The sequence below is a fragment of the Austrofundulus limnaeus genome, unplaced genomic scaffold, assembly GCF_001266775.1.
Source record: "Austrofundulus limnaeus strain Quisiro unplaced genomic scaffold, Austrofundulus_limnaeus-1.0 Scaffold10, whole genome shotgun sequence".
NCBI lineage: Eukaryota > Metazoa > Chordata > Actinopteri > Cyprinodontiformes > Rivulidae > Austrofundulus > Austrofundulus limnaeus.
Window position 1 is genome coordinate 219,034 of NW_013952412.1, and position 17,528 is coordinate 236,561.

The 17,528-nt window shown below is 38.5% G+C and overlaps 1 protein-coding gene across 7 annotated transcripts in view; it reads left to right on the forward strand.

The window, feature by feature from the left end:
• espn (espin) overlaps nucleotides 1-17,528 on the forward strand; it is a 46,013-nt gene that overhangs the window by 14,261 nt on the left and 14,224 nt on the right. For 3 of the 7 annotated variants that reach the window (XM_014001660.1, XM_014001663.1, XM_014001664.1), the window contains exons 6-11: nucleotides 343-474; nucleotides 852-1,107; nucleotides 1,427-1,710; nucleotides 7,119-7,286; nucleotides 10,967-11,204; nucleotides 15,029-15,082. In XM_014001660.1, coding sequence (XP_013857114.1) covers nucleotides 343-474; nucleotides 852-1,107; nucleotides 1,427-1,710; nucleotides 7,119-7,286; nucleotides 10,967-11,204; nucleotides 15,029-15,082 — 1,132 coding nt within the window. The remainder of the gene's footprint in view (nucleotides 1-342; nucleotides 475-851; nucleotides 1,108-1,426; nucleotides 1,711-7,118; nucleotides 7,287-10,966; nucleotides 11,205-15,028; nucleotides 15,083-17,528) is intronic. The other 4 variants (XM_014001665.1, XM_014001667.1, XM_014001662.1 and 1 more) reach the window with 3 other exon arrangements.

The following is a 17,528-nucleotide window of genomic DNA, read 5'->3' on the forward strand; positions in this document are numbered from 1 at the left end:
GTCTCATTGAGTTATTGAATAAAATTTATATTTAATTTTCATCTCTATAATTTATAAGGTAGTTGTAAATGTAACTTGAACTTCTCTGGTTTTATAGAAGCAAATGTTACAAAAGTGCTCAACTGTATTGGACATGATTTCCCTTTTTAAACAAAATGAAAATGATGAAGTATTATTTACACTTTATTCTTGATTAAACTGTTAAAATAACAAAACATCAGGTAAAACCAGCACATATACTTCAGTAGTTTCAGAGTAAATCAATGAATTGTGGAATAATTGTGAGGATTTGTTCAATATTAATGCTCCTGACTGACAGATCCTGTTCTGTCTGCTCTTCAGTGCTGTCAGATCCTTGTAGTGAACGGGGTGGACCTGGGTATCAGGGACCAGGACGGCTTCACGTCAGCAGATCTGGCTGAATACAACGGCCACCCGCAGTGTGCCAAGTATCTGCGCACAGTGGAGAACATGGTAAGACCAGTCAACAAGAAGTCTCACTGCCAGGAATCCTGAACTCTGACCTTAGCTAACTTTTTTTAACRTTCCCGTGTTTGCATGTCACTGTAGATATTTCAGCTTACATGTAATAATTAAATGTCGACTGGTGCTGAGAAACAGATTCTCTTTCCTTCTCATGAGATGCACATGGCCTCATGGGTACTGCGCTGTGGGAAATGTACAACTCCTCAGAGTCCCTCTGATCAGCTGTGAGAAGTTTCATTACTGTGCAGTAATTAAGTTCATAACACTTTTCTCCTGCAAGACACCTGGGACTGAGAGGTCACCGGGTGTGTAAACTGATATTACCTGGGACCTGTATTCACATACTGCCCCCCTCCCCCCGACAGAGTGTGGAGCACCGCGTTTTGTCTCGAGACCCCTCGACGGACCTAGAGTTCAAGCAGCCAGACTCGGGTCTCTCGTCCCCAAACACCACCATGCCTCCTTCCAGCCAGGCCGTCCACTTTGACATCGGTTCACCGTCCAGCTCCTTGTCCAACTACGACTCCGCCAACTCCAGCCAGTCCAGCACCGGGGAAAAGAGGAGCAGTTTAACCACTTCACAAGGACCACCCACTCAACTGAACACAGTTGCACATCAAGGTCTGCAACTCTTTAAACAAAACAAATATAAAATGTATTTTTTGATCATCAGAATGTTGAATGACTAAAGCTGAAACACCAAACTTTACAGTTTGTTTCATTTTGTCCAGTCACAGGTGCTTTGTATACTGATACTGCACCCTAGTGGTCACACTGGTGCTCTATATTTGCAGGTGCACGGTCATGTTTCTCATTTATAAGTAAAGGGTGTACTAAGAAATAGAAAATAGGTCACATTAAAAGCTTTTCTTGTTATTTAAAACTAGCACTTTTTGTCATGAGTCCAGTTCCTTCCTCATGGTGCGTGTTTGTGCCTCAGGTGCACCAGAGTCGGCTCTTTCAGACATGCAAGCCTACATGGACATGCTGAACCCGGACATTGGCACCGACACGGCCAAGAAGAACGGGACCCCTGCAGATACTGTCCCCAAGCCTCCGCCACCGCCAACCTATCCACCTCCGCCTCCCCCCAAATCCCCACCGGCACTTCCTCCACCGCCTAGCTACCCGGCACCACCGCCCCCACAGGAGCCTTCCTCAGCCGAGTTCCTCAAGGTGAAAAGCAACCTGCGGCACGTGGAGAAGAAAACCGGCAAAAAGGAGGTATCAAACTAAAATATGTAGACGTTGTGCAAACATGACACTTCAYCCCCAACACCTCTGATGTGTGTCCCATCAGTGTGTGAATGTGATTAGCACTGATTAGTCTCTATAGATTGATTTGTACACGTTTGCTTTGTAGAGACCTAATAGAGTGCTGTGTGAATGGGTAAATGAGGACACAGATTGTAGTGTGAAGCCTTTTGAGTATCCTGGTTGGATAGAAAGGTGCTACACAGGTACAGTCCATTTACCATTTGTGTGAATCCAGATTCAGCATTCGCATTTTTTTTTATTTTCATGTTTATTTGGCAATCTTACTCTGCAGACTGTGGGTAATTTTAACATTCATATGTGAAAACATCGAGCTCATTCAGGAGATGATCTTTTGGTTTTAGAAACTTTTTAAAGTCTTTAACTTTGATTATAAAACATTTTTACAAAGAAATACACTGAAATCTGAAATCCCTTCAAAAACATTTTCTTTGTTTTCAACATACTTGCTACATTTTTGTCATCTTCTGCTACTTTTAGCTTTTGGCAACCCTTCTGCTACCTTTAGCTAGCCTTTGGGCTTTAAGCTTTGATTTGTTTGACTTTTAGCTGGATTTTTGCTATGTTTAACTAGCCTCTTTCTACTTTTTAGCTAGCATTTTAGCTATTAACAATGCAATAATTTTGTTACTTTTAGCTTCTCATTATTATTTTGCTGCTTTTAGATTTCACTTGGCCTTATTGCAACTTCAGCCTGTGTTTTGCTACTCTTAGCTTTTAGCTGGTGTTCTGTTTCTTTTAGGTTTTAGAGAATGCTCTTTCTAGCTTTACGAACTTAACTTTACCAAAAGTTCTAACACTGCATTTAAAGAAATGTAAGTTTATCCAGCTCTTTCTGATTGTTAGCTGTATTTTTAACTGTACAATAGAAGAATATTACTTCTTACTTCCTAAATTCAGCAACATTTGTTAAGTTTAATTCAGACTTACTTGATCCAGTAAAGAAGCTGTTCCAGGTACAGAGAGTACAGAAGCAGAAGGAACAGGGACTTTGGGATAAATTGGCCATTAGCTTTTTCCCCCCCTTGTGTGTCCAATCAGTTGGACCACAGCTCTTCAGTAACAGTGTACCTTCTCTGTGAGCCAACAGAGATGTTATTGTGTTAGCATGGCTAACGAGGCCACAGAAGATGCTCATTAGTGCAGCAGACCCTTGGGCTGACACATGCAGTGATTAATGTGATGGGTTCGGTTTTAATTCCACTAATTAATCTGGCCATGGATCACTCAGAAGGATTTCAAGCTGACAAGCAGCRCAGCATAAAGTGGCTTTTAATATTAGCGTTGGTACATCTGGTAGCTTAGCATGAGTGTTGCTGACATTCCCTTATTCCATATTCAGTTGTTCCAAAATTAAGCTTGAAAAAGGGAGTTCATTAGTTAGTAACTTAGGTAGTAAGAGTAACTTAGGTAGTAAGAGTGCCAATCTGTTTATGGAGGATAAATGCTACAGGTAAAATCAATAAACTGTTAATTGTTTGACTTTCACCCAGCGATGAAATCCTTCATTCATTCGTCATAAGACTTGGAATGAGAACTGATGTCCATTAGTGTTAACAGCTGTGTAAGATTAAACAACAAAGAAATCCAATTAGAACAATTTGCCTGTTAAAAAATAAAAAATAATAAAATGGTGCAAAACAGGAGGCAGAATAACTTGCAAATTCATCAAATCATTTTTACGAGTAAATATATACTCTTAATCTCTTCAGCATTTTTCCCGTTGCACATGTGAGCATACATGTGAAGCAGTGGGCTGCCATCTAAGGTGCCAGGGAAGCGGCTGTTTGAAGGCCTTGCTCAAGGGCCCACATACAGGTTTTGCACTCACTTTTCTGGGGAGTTGAACTGGCGACCTTCTGATCACAGACTCTCATTCTCTGACTCCTGCACCACCATGTTTAGTGGATGTTAAAAGTGACGTAATAGTCAATGTTAAAATAAAAAACAACAACAAATTGTTTCACAGAGTAAACGCTGAGTAACTGAATTAAAAACAGAAAGTTTCAGTTACTCAATCTTTTTATAGATATGAGATAATATTCATTGTGGTCATAGCAGAGACTCCCCAGCATTCAAACCTAAACCGACCATACAATGGTTAAAATTTGATGAGACTTATCAACCTACTAACAACACTTATTAGTACTGTTATTTACTATGAAACTAGTTTTCTAACTGTGGTGTAATTGAGTTGATCGGAAACTCTGGAATTACAAGAATAACTAATCTTAAGGCTCACTTTCACCTCATGAAAAATGCACATTCTGACTCTTACTATGTCATCCAGTGTGATTATAACATACCTAACACACCTGTCTGATTAGTCAGTTTGATTACCTGTAACAAAACTCAAAAAAATAAGCTGATTTTACTTCCAAATATTACGAAATAAAAATAACTCCCCATTTAAATAGTAATGATTACATCTGATTAGTACTGTTAAAGGCTGCCTGTGTCAGAAAGCAGCAGAATCAGCTGATTCACGGGAAAAGTTCGTGTTCGGCCAATGGCTGAGTCGATGTGTCCAGTATGCAAAGTCTGTTCGCTGCAGCTATAAACTCAGCCTGTGAGTTAACAAGCGTCTCCTCTCCGGTCTGTCTCCATAGTGAACTCTTTGTGTTTGTGTTTCTGTGTCCGAGCACGAACCTCAGAGGTTTGGGTTCTGCCGCATCTCCAGCTGATCCGCTCACAGCGCTCCCTTTAATTATTAAATAAATGTCAGCGCTCAGAGCCAACGTATACACACGTGCACAAAAAAAAGACACGCAATCAGGAACACTGTGTGCCATATACTCTGAGAAAACCAATCTACCTGAGATAGCAGAGTTACAGCCAATCAGATGGAGCCGTTTCACAGGCTCATGTGTTTCGCGGATGTTTTTTTAAGAGGCTCCTGCTGTTGCTGCTCGGCTCATCTCATTTGTCTGCATTTGCTTGAGTCCAGTCTAAGGTAGTTTATTTTAGAGCGTTCAAACAACGACCACTTTCCCTTACTTAATTCACAGGGGCAGTAGTCCCAGAAAGCTTGGACTTTGTCATTTTCCTTGTAACCAGAATTAGCCTTGAAGAGGTTTTGCTGACAAAAAGCTCGACTATTCCAGTAATCCTAAAACCTGGAGGATTGGTTCTCAGCGAGCTCATATTCAGAGGAACACATGGGCGCTTGTGCTTTGCATACATGCAGCTGAGCAGGGTTGGGGAGTGGTTACAGTCTGCTGGATGGCAGTGACATCATTGCCGCTGCCGTGTTGGCCCAATAGGTTATTGATGAGGCCTGCGGGTAAAGTGAGAGGGCAGGTAGAGTGACAGGCGTAGCTCTGAGCAGAAAGGAGGACGAAGCTCTGCGTTTGGTGAAAGGTACTCTCTGTCCTGCACCGGACTCTTTCAGCTCCGTCCAAAAAAAAAAAAAAAAAAAAGAACCGTAAAAGTGGATTTTTAACATCAAAGGTAAGAAGAATTTAGGAAAGTCTTGATTTTATGAGCACGAAGCTGATTTAGTCGATGTTGTGGGTATGGCAAGTTTAAAATATTTCAGCTAATTTTCTTTTTCTATTTTTTTTTTAGCTGATGGGGTAAATTTGTTTTTAAATGAATCTGAGTAGATTTGATTCACTTGTTTTTAAAGTTGCTTTTACTTTTTAAAGTTTCCGGCCGACATTTTCTAATGGTTTAAACCACCGACCTGTGTGGGACCACATGCAAATGTGCTGAACCTTTTCAAACAACAAACAGGCTAAACAAATTTTTGATATTGTTACTGTAGCACTAAAGTGTATGAGCAGTTGGAAACGCATCAGTAGAAATTATTACTTTATGTTGACAGACCAGTCTGTTCAGTGAAAGGATGTGTGTATGTGTGTGTGAGAGAGAGTGGGGGAAATGCTTTGTACTGCTATTGTTGACCCACCTCCCCAGAGATCGACAATTTATCTGTAGCTCTCYCCACTCAAATTACCCTGTCGCTTGATGAGTGTTCAGGGACCATCTCTTTGACAGCCAACATGAGTCAACACAATTAAAGAGGCTTGTAGGAACTCCGAACATGAGACCACAGAGAAGGGAAGGTCAAGGGTCAGCTGTCAATCATTTCGCTATGGTTGGATGTCTATATTTTGTGCAGCAGGCTAACTTTTTACATGCTTAGTTCTGGATTTGGAATGCAAAATAAAAAATTTTTAGCCTTAAGATTTACATTTATTTAATGCGACTGTTCCCCGGAATGTGTTGTWAAAGTTCATCCAGTTCGACAAAGTGTTTGGAACCATGGGAATCAGGATGCGTCAACTCTGAGGAAAAAATAAATAAATAAAAAAACTGACGTATAAAATTATGTGTTGGATGCAAATTTAAGATGTTTTTGCACTAGGAAATGTATTTTTACAAACAGGAAACAGCATTGCATTTCATGACTTGACGAAATAAAAAGTAAGGTTTTCCAGGTCAGACGCGCACTGAAATATGCAAAGTCATACCCACGTCTGCTCCAACAGTGTCTGTGGAGGGTTGGACCCAGAGTACAGACTACAAAAAAGACTCAAATGGAAAACTAAAAATACTTTGACAAAAACCAGAAAAAAAAAAGCTGACACGGCACAGCTTGCAAAACTCAAGAAAAACACAAAGGACCACAAAGGGAGGCAGGGAGCTTAAACAATGAACTGTTGGTGGGCGGTGAAACAGAGACTGAATGGAGGTAATTGTAAGGTGGAGATGCCTGGGTTTATTAATAACTGAGAGCGGGTGAAAGTGGAAGGAAGACTGGGGGGAAAAAACTCTGAGGAGGTTGACGGAGGGTAAATGAGCGATGGTGCACGGACACAAGGATGATGCAGGAATACCAAAGTAAATCTAACAATAAAGCACAAAAACACATTATTAAAACTCTTAACTGATAGGAAAACAGAAGCAACAGAGCTCGAGATAAAGATCTCACAACGATGGAGAACGAATAAAAAAAAAGTAAACGCAAAGAACCACAGTTGAACAAACCATGATGACATGTAGGTGTGTAAAAATCCGCCTGTTCTGCCGGAAGCTTAGATTTTTACGTGTACATACAAACTCCTCGTAAACCTGCTGGAGTGTGACGAATCCTGCAGCAGATGTCTGGGTTTTACGTGAGATAAATCAGAGCTTTGTTCTGTTATTCAAATAAAGCTGCTTTGGTCCCACAAGAGAGCTAATCCAACAATAAAAGCAAATAAAGACGTTGTACACGGTGTTCTGCTGCATGTTAGAAGCAAACATCAAGAAGTGACAGAAGGCAGGAAGCAGTTCTATTATAGTTGACTTTGATTGGTTCATTATATACAGTATATTTATTTCTCTTTTTTTTTTTTGTAATCTCCAAACAGCTGACCCCTGGAGAAAGCCACGAGAAACTGCGGCGCGTGGACTCAAACAGGAAGTCGAGGAGTTTTAACAAACAGCCCAGCACTGGGGACTACTACAAGACGCTGGGCGACGACACGGCGGAGCCCCGGGGGAGCAGAGAGATGGCGCCCAATGAGGAGGCAAGTCAGGTCTCTGCTCTTAAACAAAATGTATCTTAAACCTTGTTACAACCCTAAAAGAAACGTTTTTTTTTCTATCTATGTGTGAATGTATAATATACTTTATCACAAAAATTWGCTTAGTTTTTTTATATTTTCTGAAGTCTTTGTTCACATTGAAACTGTACTCTGGTCTGGTTGTGCTGTTCAGGGGTGTAGGTATCCCATCTCTGCGTAAAGTGAAGTTTTTGGGTGTGGTTTAGCTGCAYTGGCATTAAGTTACAGCACTGACTGCACTATTTGCCTGAGCATCGCCACTCAGCATGTTGCATAATGTTGAACCCTCTCGAGCCTTCTCCACCTGATGCAAACGACCTTCTCATTTCCATCCCGTCTTGAGTCTCCACCTCGCTGTGTAAACCGTCCGTGTAGCTATAAAGGAATAAACTACCATCACTGAAAAAGGGACGTTTAGATGAAAAATCGACAAGTTTATTATTTAGTTATGACAATCACAAAAATTCTCATTTCATATTTAGTGTTAATTTGTGCATGGTTTGTTCTGTTTTTTTTCTGTTTCAAAATAAAAATTGCAAAAGTTAAACAACTTTTTATTTTTTTTTAATTTTTTCAAAACCTAAATATAAAAATGTAAAATAGAAGTAATTAAAAAAATTCTRCAGTGTTTGATTTTTGCTTCTGCTAYTTAAATCTAAAATAAAATTGCTGTTTTAATATGTAGTGATACCAGAAATGACGAAGGTTGCCAAGTTTATAGTGGCTGAAAGACTACTAAAAACAAAAAGAAATTGATCYTAAAGATTTTGGCTGCACTCGAACCTGATTCTGCATAATGTGGATCAATTTTGATCATGGTACAACTCTTCAAGATGCATGAACTTCTTCTAAATAAGAGTGAAAACTAAGTGAAAACAAAATGCTCCAGGTTTAGGCCATAATGATTTCCACTTCTGCCAGAAAGTAACAAAATACTTTCTGGCAGAAGTAGATGAAGATGAAGATGAATGTAGATGAAGAACCATGGCTTGCTTCTGTAAGTCCACTAGGAGGTACTCCTCCAGCAGAACCAGAGAAGTCCACATCATAACCACTTTCAATGTGGAGTAGCCATTGGTTGTACCAGTCAGCATAACAAGAAACCACACCACTGAAGAAGCCAAGACAGCCATCATGTTGGATGAGCTGTTCTACTGTTGTCTTTGCTTTAAACAAAAAGTTTTAAAAAATAGACTTTTTGCAGTTTTAGAACAAAAATAAGAATAAAAAGCTCCCAATTATTTGCTTTTTCTTGTTTCATTTTGAAGCAAAAAATAATAATAAAAATCAAAGAACTAACCATGCATGGATTGTTGTTGTTACACTTTTTGGTTTCTCAGTCAATTTTTTTTTAATTTTATTTTTGCGGTATTTTAGTCCAGCAGCCATTCCACCGGATTTTTAAGTCTGAGTTGTTATCTTCCCTTTTTTCCAACGTTAAGGCTCATAACTAAATATTTTTTACTGGATTCAAACTGGGAAATACAAGCTCCCTTATAAAAAGGTTGGTGCTGTCACAATTWAAAAATGTTGTGTTTATTCGGCCTTCATAAAAAAAAAAACATTTCTGGCATAGAAAGTATTTCATACGAACAGATAAACTGATCTGTTTGCTGCAACATAGCTTCACAAGAACAACAACAAAAAAAATGGAGTCTGTTGGACTCAATGATCATGATCTCTGGAGAGGTTTTCAAAATCCCAGGAGTACGGGTGGGGKGGGGGGGGGCATCAGAGGGGGCACACAAGGTATAATCCACACTGAGCCAATTACGGCCTCAGAGGGGCCCCTCCCTGTCTCAGAGGACCCCGGCAGATGGACGAGCTAATCGACGGAAATGGCACGTGCCGCCAAGGCCCATCTGGTCACCCCCCCCCCCCCCACCGCAACTCTCTGGGGGGTTTGAAAGTAAAAGGGGGCAACAATGATGAGCACGCGTCTGAGGAGCAAAAGGGGGGGTGGCTGGATGGAGTTAAATGACACGGCCCGTTAGTCCCCCCCTCCGGCCGAGTTATGGCACGCTTTGGGAGTGTGCCGTGCACGTGTAAGACTATCACTGGCAGGGACAGATGGCAAATTTGCAGCTTTCTCCTCAGAGAACCCCCCCCCACCCCCACCCTTTGGGATTAGGTCATATTAGCTCACTTATTACTGAAAGGGCATTGTGTCTTTATGAGCAGGAAATAAGGAGAAGCCGTACATCTGTCACTGTCAGACGCCGCTGTGCAAGAATTTAACATTTATTTAACCCTGCAGAAACTTAACATGTCAGACTCAAAAAGAATAAAGTGTTTTTTTACAAGAGCAGATTAATTATTTTGTTATAACGGCTGTTACAGAAAAATTAAGCGATGAAAAAAATCAAATTGACCAATGGGTGTCATAAAACACAACTTTTGGTTTCATCACTCAAGAGTTGAACACAATAGTGACTGTTGTGGAAATATTTATTTAACAACGACAGAAAATATGTGGTCCAAGAATGAAGGCACTCTGCTGAGTTTTATTCGCAACAACAGGAACGTAGAGAACATGGAGCCATCAGACTGTTCCCCTGCTCTCTGCTCCTGTTTCTGYTTCTCTGAGGCAGCTGAGGCTTCAGATATACTGTTTAACAAACACCATTACGTCATCTTAATAAAGCAAGATTTCATCCTAAGGACATGCTGAGGCAAAGAAAAACACAAAAATTAAACACAAGTGATATCTGAGAACGAGTGTGGTTAGCAGATCTTGTTCTGGCTGTAATCACTGATGAACAGGGTGTCATGACAAACTTGGTGATTAAAGTATGTCATGAATTACTGGCTCAAACCTAAAAGTATTATCTCCATTACAGTGACTGTATAGAGATGTTGGGCGAGATGGAAGTTTAAGTTTTGGTCCAACCATTTAGATCTATAAAAATTAAGAAGTGTATTTTATCTATCATACTTCTAATGGTTAGAAGAAATGATAAAAAGTAGTCATAAATGCTAATAAAATAAAATAAAAGCTACAATAGATGTTGAAAGTGTTATTTTGTGTTTGTATATTTCAATGAGTCAAATAAGACCATTTTCTAGTTAAATAGTTACAAATGTGCAAACTCCATTGTAACCCTATGATAAATTTATGTTTTTATACACACCTGTGGTTTTTGCTCTAAACTCATTTGTCAAATTTTCATTTAGGATCAGATGAGATTTTTCATAAATGTCTTAAAGCTATAAATTTCTTTTTTAAGCTTGTAAAATTTTTGATCCTCTGTTCGACAAGGATTTGAGGTTGTTTTTGTTTAGTTTTTCTTGTTTGTAGATTGTTATTGTTAAAAAATGTTAATTTTGGGAGGAAAAAGGTGCAGAAACTAAGATTTTTTTCTTCTTTTTGCCGCCTTTCATTTTATTTGTGATTTGTATTTTTATTGTATTTAAATTTGTTTTATTTTTTAAAGAAATGAATAAAGTTTTCAAAAGAAAATTTTTTTTGCTTTCTTCCAGTGGCGTTTCCATTGCAACCTCTGTTTATCGCCAGACGTAATGAGCTCATTTGTAACTACGACATGGCCTGTTCAAGGTCACCTGTCTCTACTGCGGTTATTTTTATGGATCAAACCTGAAAAGTTTGGAAACATGAGGTGACTAAAATCAGCCTCCTTGTTTTTCTCTCTCAGGGATCGGTGGTGTTGGAGGAACCTACCGAGAGCCCCGCCTCCAGCTCCGGGAACGGCGCCGCAGAGGAATCTGTCCCGCCTCCTCCCCCTCCACCACCTCCTCCGCCACCTCTTCCTCAAAGCAATCCGATGCCAACTCCCCCTCCTCCTCCTCCGCTGCCCTCTGGGACCCAACCCACCCAGAACAATGCCAGTAGCACCTCCACTGATCAGCGACGCCCATCTTCCTCATCAGGAAGTGAGTGTCCCTGCACATTTATTTATTTCTTTTATTCTGTCAACTTAATTGTCCCACTTCAGTGTAAGATTGATAATCAGTTGCAGATTTTCCATTGTTTTATTCTGAGAAAGTCTGATCAAAAAAAGAACAATTCAATCATCCTTAACGACGAGTCGTGTCCTAGGGCTGGGCGATAAATCGATTTTATCGATTAATTCGAATTTGCTGTGTATAACGATTTAATTTTGGGGAAATCGGAATCCCCCCCTCGAGTGCACTATTTGGTGCTTCCATAGTTCGGAGGTCTGTAGGTTTCACCCCGGCCGTCCCGTCCCTCAAGACGCAAGACAATATGGACGCTAGCAAAGAGGAACTTCCCAAAAAGGCACCGTGTCTTCASTTATCTGGAACTGGTTCGGTTTCGCAACCGCGGACTCGGAGCAACAAACAGCTCGCTGCAAAATCTGTTTGAAGGTTGTTGCTACCAAAAGCAGGAGTATGACAAACTTATTTCAACACCTGAAACAGAGGCACTCTGTGGAGTGGGAGAAATGCTGCTCTTCACGACAAACTCAAGCTAGCAGCAGCCCAAAAAGCAGCGCCGCCAAAAGACAAGCTACCTTAGGGGAATCATTTTCAAACTGCGTTCCTTACGAAAAGAAGAGCGCCCGGTGGAAAGCCATCACAGATGCAGTCACGTATTACATCGCAAAAGATATGGTGCCTATTTATACAGTGGAAAAACCYGGCTTTATTCAGCTGCTGAACACTGTGGACGCCAGGTATRTGCTACCTAGCTAAATATTTCRCCGAAGTTTCCTTGCCACAGCTTTACAACAAACAACACGCGTGAAAAGATATCGAACGTGCTGAAGGATGTGCGTTTTTTTTCTGCAACAACGGACTTATGGTCCAGTCGAACAATGGAGCCATAAATGAGTTTAACAGTGCATTTTGTTGACAAAACCTGGGCTCTWCAAAGTATCTGWCTGCAAACRGCTTACTTTCCTAATGATCACAAAAGTGAAGTAATCGCAGAGGGATTAAAAGAAGCTCTGAGCTCCTGGAACCAAACTGAAGACCGACTCRTCTGTRTGACAACAGACAGCRGCWCAAACATCATTAAAGCTCTGAAAGACRTCRRGTGGMCAAACCTCCAGTGCTTTGGTCATAAACTACATAATGCTATAGGTAAGATCTATTTATTGTCTTTTTTATATTATTTGCATTCATCATGAGTGTCTATGTAACATGAGTGAGTATGTTAAGAATCATTAATAATTAAATTTTTGTTGAGATTCAGAATGCACTCAAGAACTGCAGACAGAAATTAAAAACACCTAAAAGAATAGCATCATCAGAGGACAACATTAAAAATATAMAACACCTTAAAAATTTGATAAACTGTTACAGTATTTACATAAAGTGCAGCTGATGCCAGATCATATCTGTGTGTCTGTATGTGGCTACAGCTGTAAAATGTTGAAATCTGGAAAATAAATAAATCAATTTAATTTGAATTTTTTTTTTTCTGATTTTTTTTACAAGTATGTTGAATGTATCTCACTATTACAGTAAAACTGATCCATTTATGTTTTTATTGTTTTACAGAAAATGGTGTGAAGGACCCACGGATTGAATGTGTTTGTAAAAAGGCTGCTGCTGCTTTTTCCTATAGTTGGAAAAAAACGAAGTATAGGCTGAGCTAAGTCTGCCCCCTCATCAGCTAATAACAGAGTCCCCAACTAGATGGGGATCACAGCAGAAAATGATACAGTTAACCAACCCCTCACTTGACCTTAAAACCCCCTCGATACAACTTTATTCCCACCCCCACTTAGAACCCATGTGAAGACCAACCACARTGACCTTATGCCCAATACTAAACATTTGCACAGTTGGACTTTGAGTTCAGATCAACTCCTGAAGGTTGATTCAAATAGAAAAAGTTTTTGAGTTTATTTTCTGTAATTTGTATTTTCTGTTTAAGCCACAGGGCATGCATGAAGATGCAGTAGACAGGCTTATCTTCTTTGCCAAAAATGTGTGTGGGGGAAAAAAAAGACATCAAGAATGTACTTACTGACTTTGCTTGAATGTATGTTTTAAACAGGACTGCTATTTTTGTTTACACTAATTTTCAAACTAGCTTATTGTGTTTACTTGAAGCTACAAATATTTTATTTATATTTTCATTGTTTACAATGGCGGGACCGGCCATCTTGTTTGAAAAGCATGATTTATAGCTAGTATTTAGTTGCACTTTGAATTAAGGTCAACTCCCAGCAGGGATGGTTCAAATAAAAGAGTTTTAAAAAATATTTTCTGTAATTTGTGTTTAAGAAAGCAAAGGAATGATAAAAATCGATTTAAAATCGAATTTGGGATGAAAAAAAATCAAGATTTTTTTAGGCCATATCGCCCAGCCCTATCGTGTCCCATGTTGGCGTTCTAAATAACTAGTTATAAATTAATGATGCGGAGCTACCATTACCCTTAGATCTGGTTTAGTGTTCAGCCATTTCCTTAAGTGCCACACTGCCATCCATTCTGCTCTGGCTGCAGGAAATTAAAACAAAACTCTAAATGTTGCAATTGACCTTTTTATATTTCTGATGTACTTTCTATTAAACTATTATTATTATTATTATTATTAGACTATTCATTAAATTCAAATGACACAAAGAATTAAATAATAGATTTATTTGAGTTCAGTTTGAATGCAAGCCAGCGCTTCTCTTTTTCCATCAACGTTTCAAATTTTTTGAAGTGGGGTTCTGTGGGAAGATGGTTTCCATTTTCCTTCTGTACGTTTTTGGGCACATATCCCATTTCACAATTTTTGTGCCATTTTCAAAAATGTATACATCCTTCAGAATATTCTGGCTGTTTTTTAATTGTAGCAGTTTTGAGATATTTAGCCTTTTCTGACTTTTTTGTAATGGAAAAAGAAAATAACTCCATTCAATCATTCTAAAACCATTTAAAATGTTTACAAACCTTTACTGCACTTTTTACCTCTTGTTCTGGTTCTGCTTTTTAACTTCTCTGTGCAAATTTCACCATAGTTCAGTGTCTTTTTTTTTTCTAATTTTAGTTTTTTTCTGCTGATTTAAACTATTTTGTATTTCAATCATCTGTCTGTTAATTTGAGCTCTTTATTCTACTTTTGATCTATTTCGGCTAATCTTTTCTTTTTCAGCTAAAGTCAACTTTTTTGTGATTTCRGCTTCTTGCTGCTTAATTCAGCAAACGTGCTCTTTCTGCTTCTTTGCTCTCGATTCAGATTTTTCAGTTACCTTTTTAGCTACTTTTCTGCTAATACAGTATATTAGCATTTTTGGCTTATTTTTTTGCAACAAATTGCAAACTTTTATACTTCAGCAATAATAATTTAGCAAGAAGCATTTACACTGCATTTTTGCAGAAAATGCTACTTTTCTAGTTATTTTACCTGTTGTAGACAGCTCTCAGAATGGTCTGAGCCATTACCAAATTGGACAAAAGTTATTGAAATATTTTATATTGAATTTTTTTTAAGACAGTAGCAGTTATCTTTAGTCCGGTCCCTGTTCAGACTAGCCATTAGTTCTTCAAATTAGTCAGAATGCAGCTTTATTTCTGCAAAGTGATGTCAGTCAAAGAGCTGTATAACAGGTAAGACATTAATTGTTCCTAAACTTTAGTCAGAGCACCCTCTTAAAAAGTTAAAACAATTTTTTTTTCTGTCAAGCTTTTATTTTACTTCATTTTTTTCACCTGCTTTCTCTGTCTGTATTTCTCTTTTTTTCCCCTAATTTCCTGCCGTGCTGCGTCTTCTTCTTCCCTGTTGCTCTGCCAAGGTGGGAACATCCCTTCCTCTCAGCCAGAAGTTGGGCTTCTTAGACAGATGAAGTGTAAGTAGAAGCAGACAAAAAATAGTTATTTTTCAATTTCAATATTTACCCAAAAACTTCCTAAATAAAGCATTTATATTCATCATCTAGATTTTTCTGTAGATGTTTTCCAGGCTTCACCTCAGATCCATATCACTCAGATTCAACAGGTGTGTCGTTATCAGTGATTCATGATTTCATTTTAACAGATGAAAATAAACTTGGCGTTTCACTAGAACTGTTCTGTTATAATGTAGGCAAAGATAAATACACTTTGATATTCAAATAACAAAAATGCAGGACAAAAAGCATCTCTGTCTCTGTTTAATGAGAAGTAAAATTACCAGCTGAGTTGCAACAAACCTGACCCTTCATAACTCTGACTTCCAACTGCTTTTCTGCATTTATAAAGTTTCATTAAGCTTCTTTGGTCATCTTAAATGAAAGAAACGTGTATCCAAGATCTTCATTCGTGGTAACACGATTTAGTCCAGGCATTTAAAGGGGACATAGGATGCAAAATCCACTTTTTTAGTTGTTAAATGCATTTTGTTGTATACTTGGAGTCTCTAAGAGAGCAGAAAAGATTAATTTAGTTTCTCCTGGGGCTGCTTGGATATCTTCATATTCTGGTTGGGTCATATTTTTCAACCTGTTCAGTTTTTTTCTATTTTCTATGACGTCACCGTATTTGTAACAAACCTGCCTAATGAGGGGTCTGGACTTACCAACTACAATTTGATCATCTTCATAAGGCTGGATGGACAAGTCTTCTGTTGTTGACATCTTTATTTGTAAATTTATTTATTATTTATTCACCGTTATTGAACAGCATTTCCTGTTTTCTATATCTTTTAACTTCTGTTAACTTAATATCAGTAAGGTGAAATCTGACATGTTTGGTATCAAAAGAAACCTAAGAATCTTGGCTAAATGCTCATGGAAACTATATTTATCCACCAAACACAGTTCAAACGACAGGCAGTTGAATCAGAAAGTAAACAAACTGTACAAAATGGGATTGTTGCGAATATGTAAAAACATTACAACAAATCTGTAAAGGAAAAATTTTTGACATTTATTTTTAAAGTAAGTCAAAGCAGATACCTAAATATGTTGTAAAGTGTGTTTAAAGTTTTTTTTTCACTAGATTTTGAGTGAATATGGTCCAACTGAAGTCAAATATAATTTCTAATTATTTTATTTAATACACAGTATATGGTGACAAAGAAATGTTTGGATAATTTTTCCAAAGAACAAACATTCAATAGAATGAAGAATAGAAGAATGTCCCAACACAGACGAGCTACATCTAATGGCCAGAACTCTGCAGTTTTCACTCATTTACAGGCCAGCGGTCACTCTTTCAGAGATGAGGATGTTCTCATTCTTGATGGGGAGGAACGTTGGTTTGAGAGAGGAGTAAAAGAAGCCATTTTTGTGAAGAAAGACCGTCCATTATTAAACAGAGGTGGAGGCCTCCGTTGTCCCCCTCCTACAATGCTGCTATTGCCAGTATCACTCCACCCCCTGTTAACAATAGATGTTAATTAGGTGTCAACGATAGCCATGTGATGTGAGTATCAGTCACATGGAAGCAGTGCTTAAAAGCCTGAATTTTGCCTGAAACTCTCAGACTGAAGAAGTCTCTTGGAGGAGAGACGAAACGTTTCATTAAAGAAGAACCCGTCCAGAAGACCTATATATTTTTTTTTCTTTTTTAAACATTCAATAACAAGTCTTTTCAGTCAGGTAAGAAAAAATAAATAACTTGTGCATTTAAAAACTTAACATTTACTAACATTTATTAATGGTACCTACATGGTTCGTCCTGTGCAGAATGACAAATTGCAAAATTATTTCTTTACTAAAGCCTCTGTAACTTTGCTCCAGTTCATTTTATCAGCATGAATCTTTGCACAGGTAATGCCCACAAGTGGATTTATGGTTTCCAAGAGTTTTTAGCCTACTTTATTTTGGTTTTAAATGGGTTATATACTATCAAATGCAAAACAAAATTCCGACGGGAGGGAAAAAAAAGGTAAAAATATTATGTTTCATCCTCAGTATCTCTAAAACAACAGCAGCTGTTTTAATACTTTACACTTCTCATGAAATCTCCCAAGTGTTAGCTTTATTTTGATACCAAGATTATTTAAGTAGAGTTTGTAAATGCTGAGATACTCTGTTAAATTTCAGCATGGTATTTTGAGCAAAAACATCAAGAAAACCCCTTGGGGCTTAACAGGTTAACCAGGCAGAACCCATCGAGAGAACAGATCTTTAAGGGAGACCTGGGCCTGAAGGCAACCTATCGTACATGTTTTTAGAAATTAAAGTTTCTGCACCACTTTATAGTTGTAACCTCCTCTATCAAACTAGAAAGGAAGCTGGAGGGGGCTTGGTGTGAAGAAAAGCGCCTTGTTTGGATTTAAAGAGACAGCATCAACATAAGATTGATCTGAGA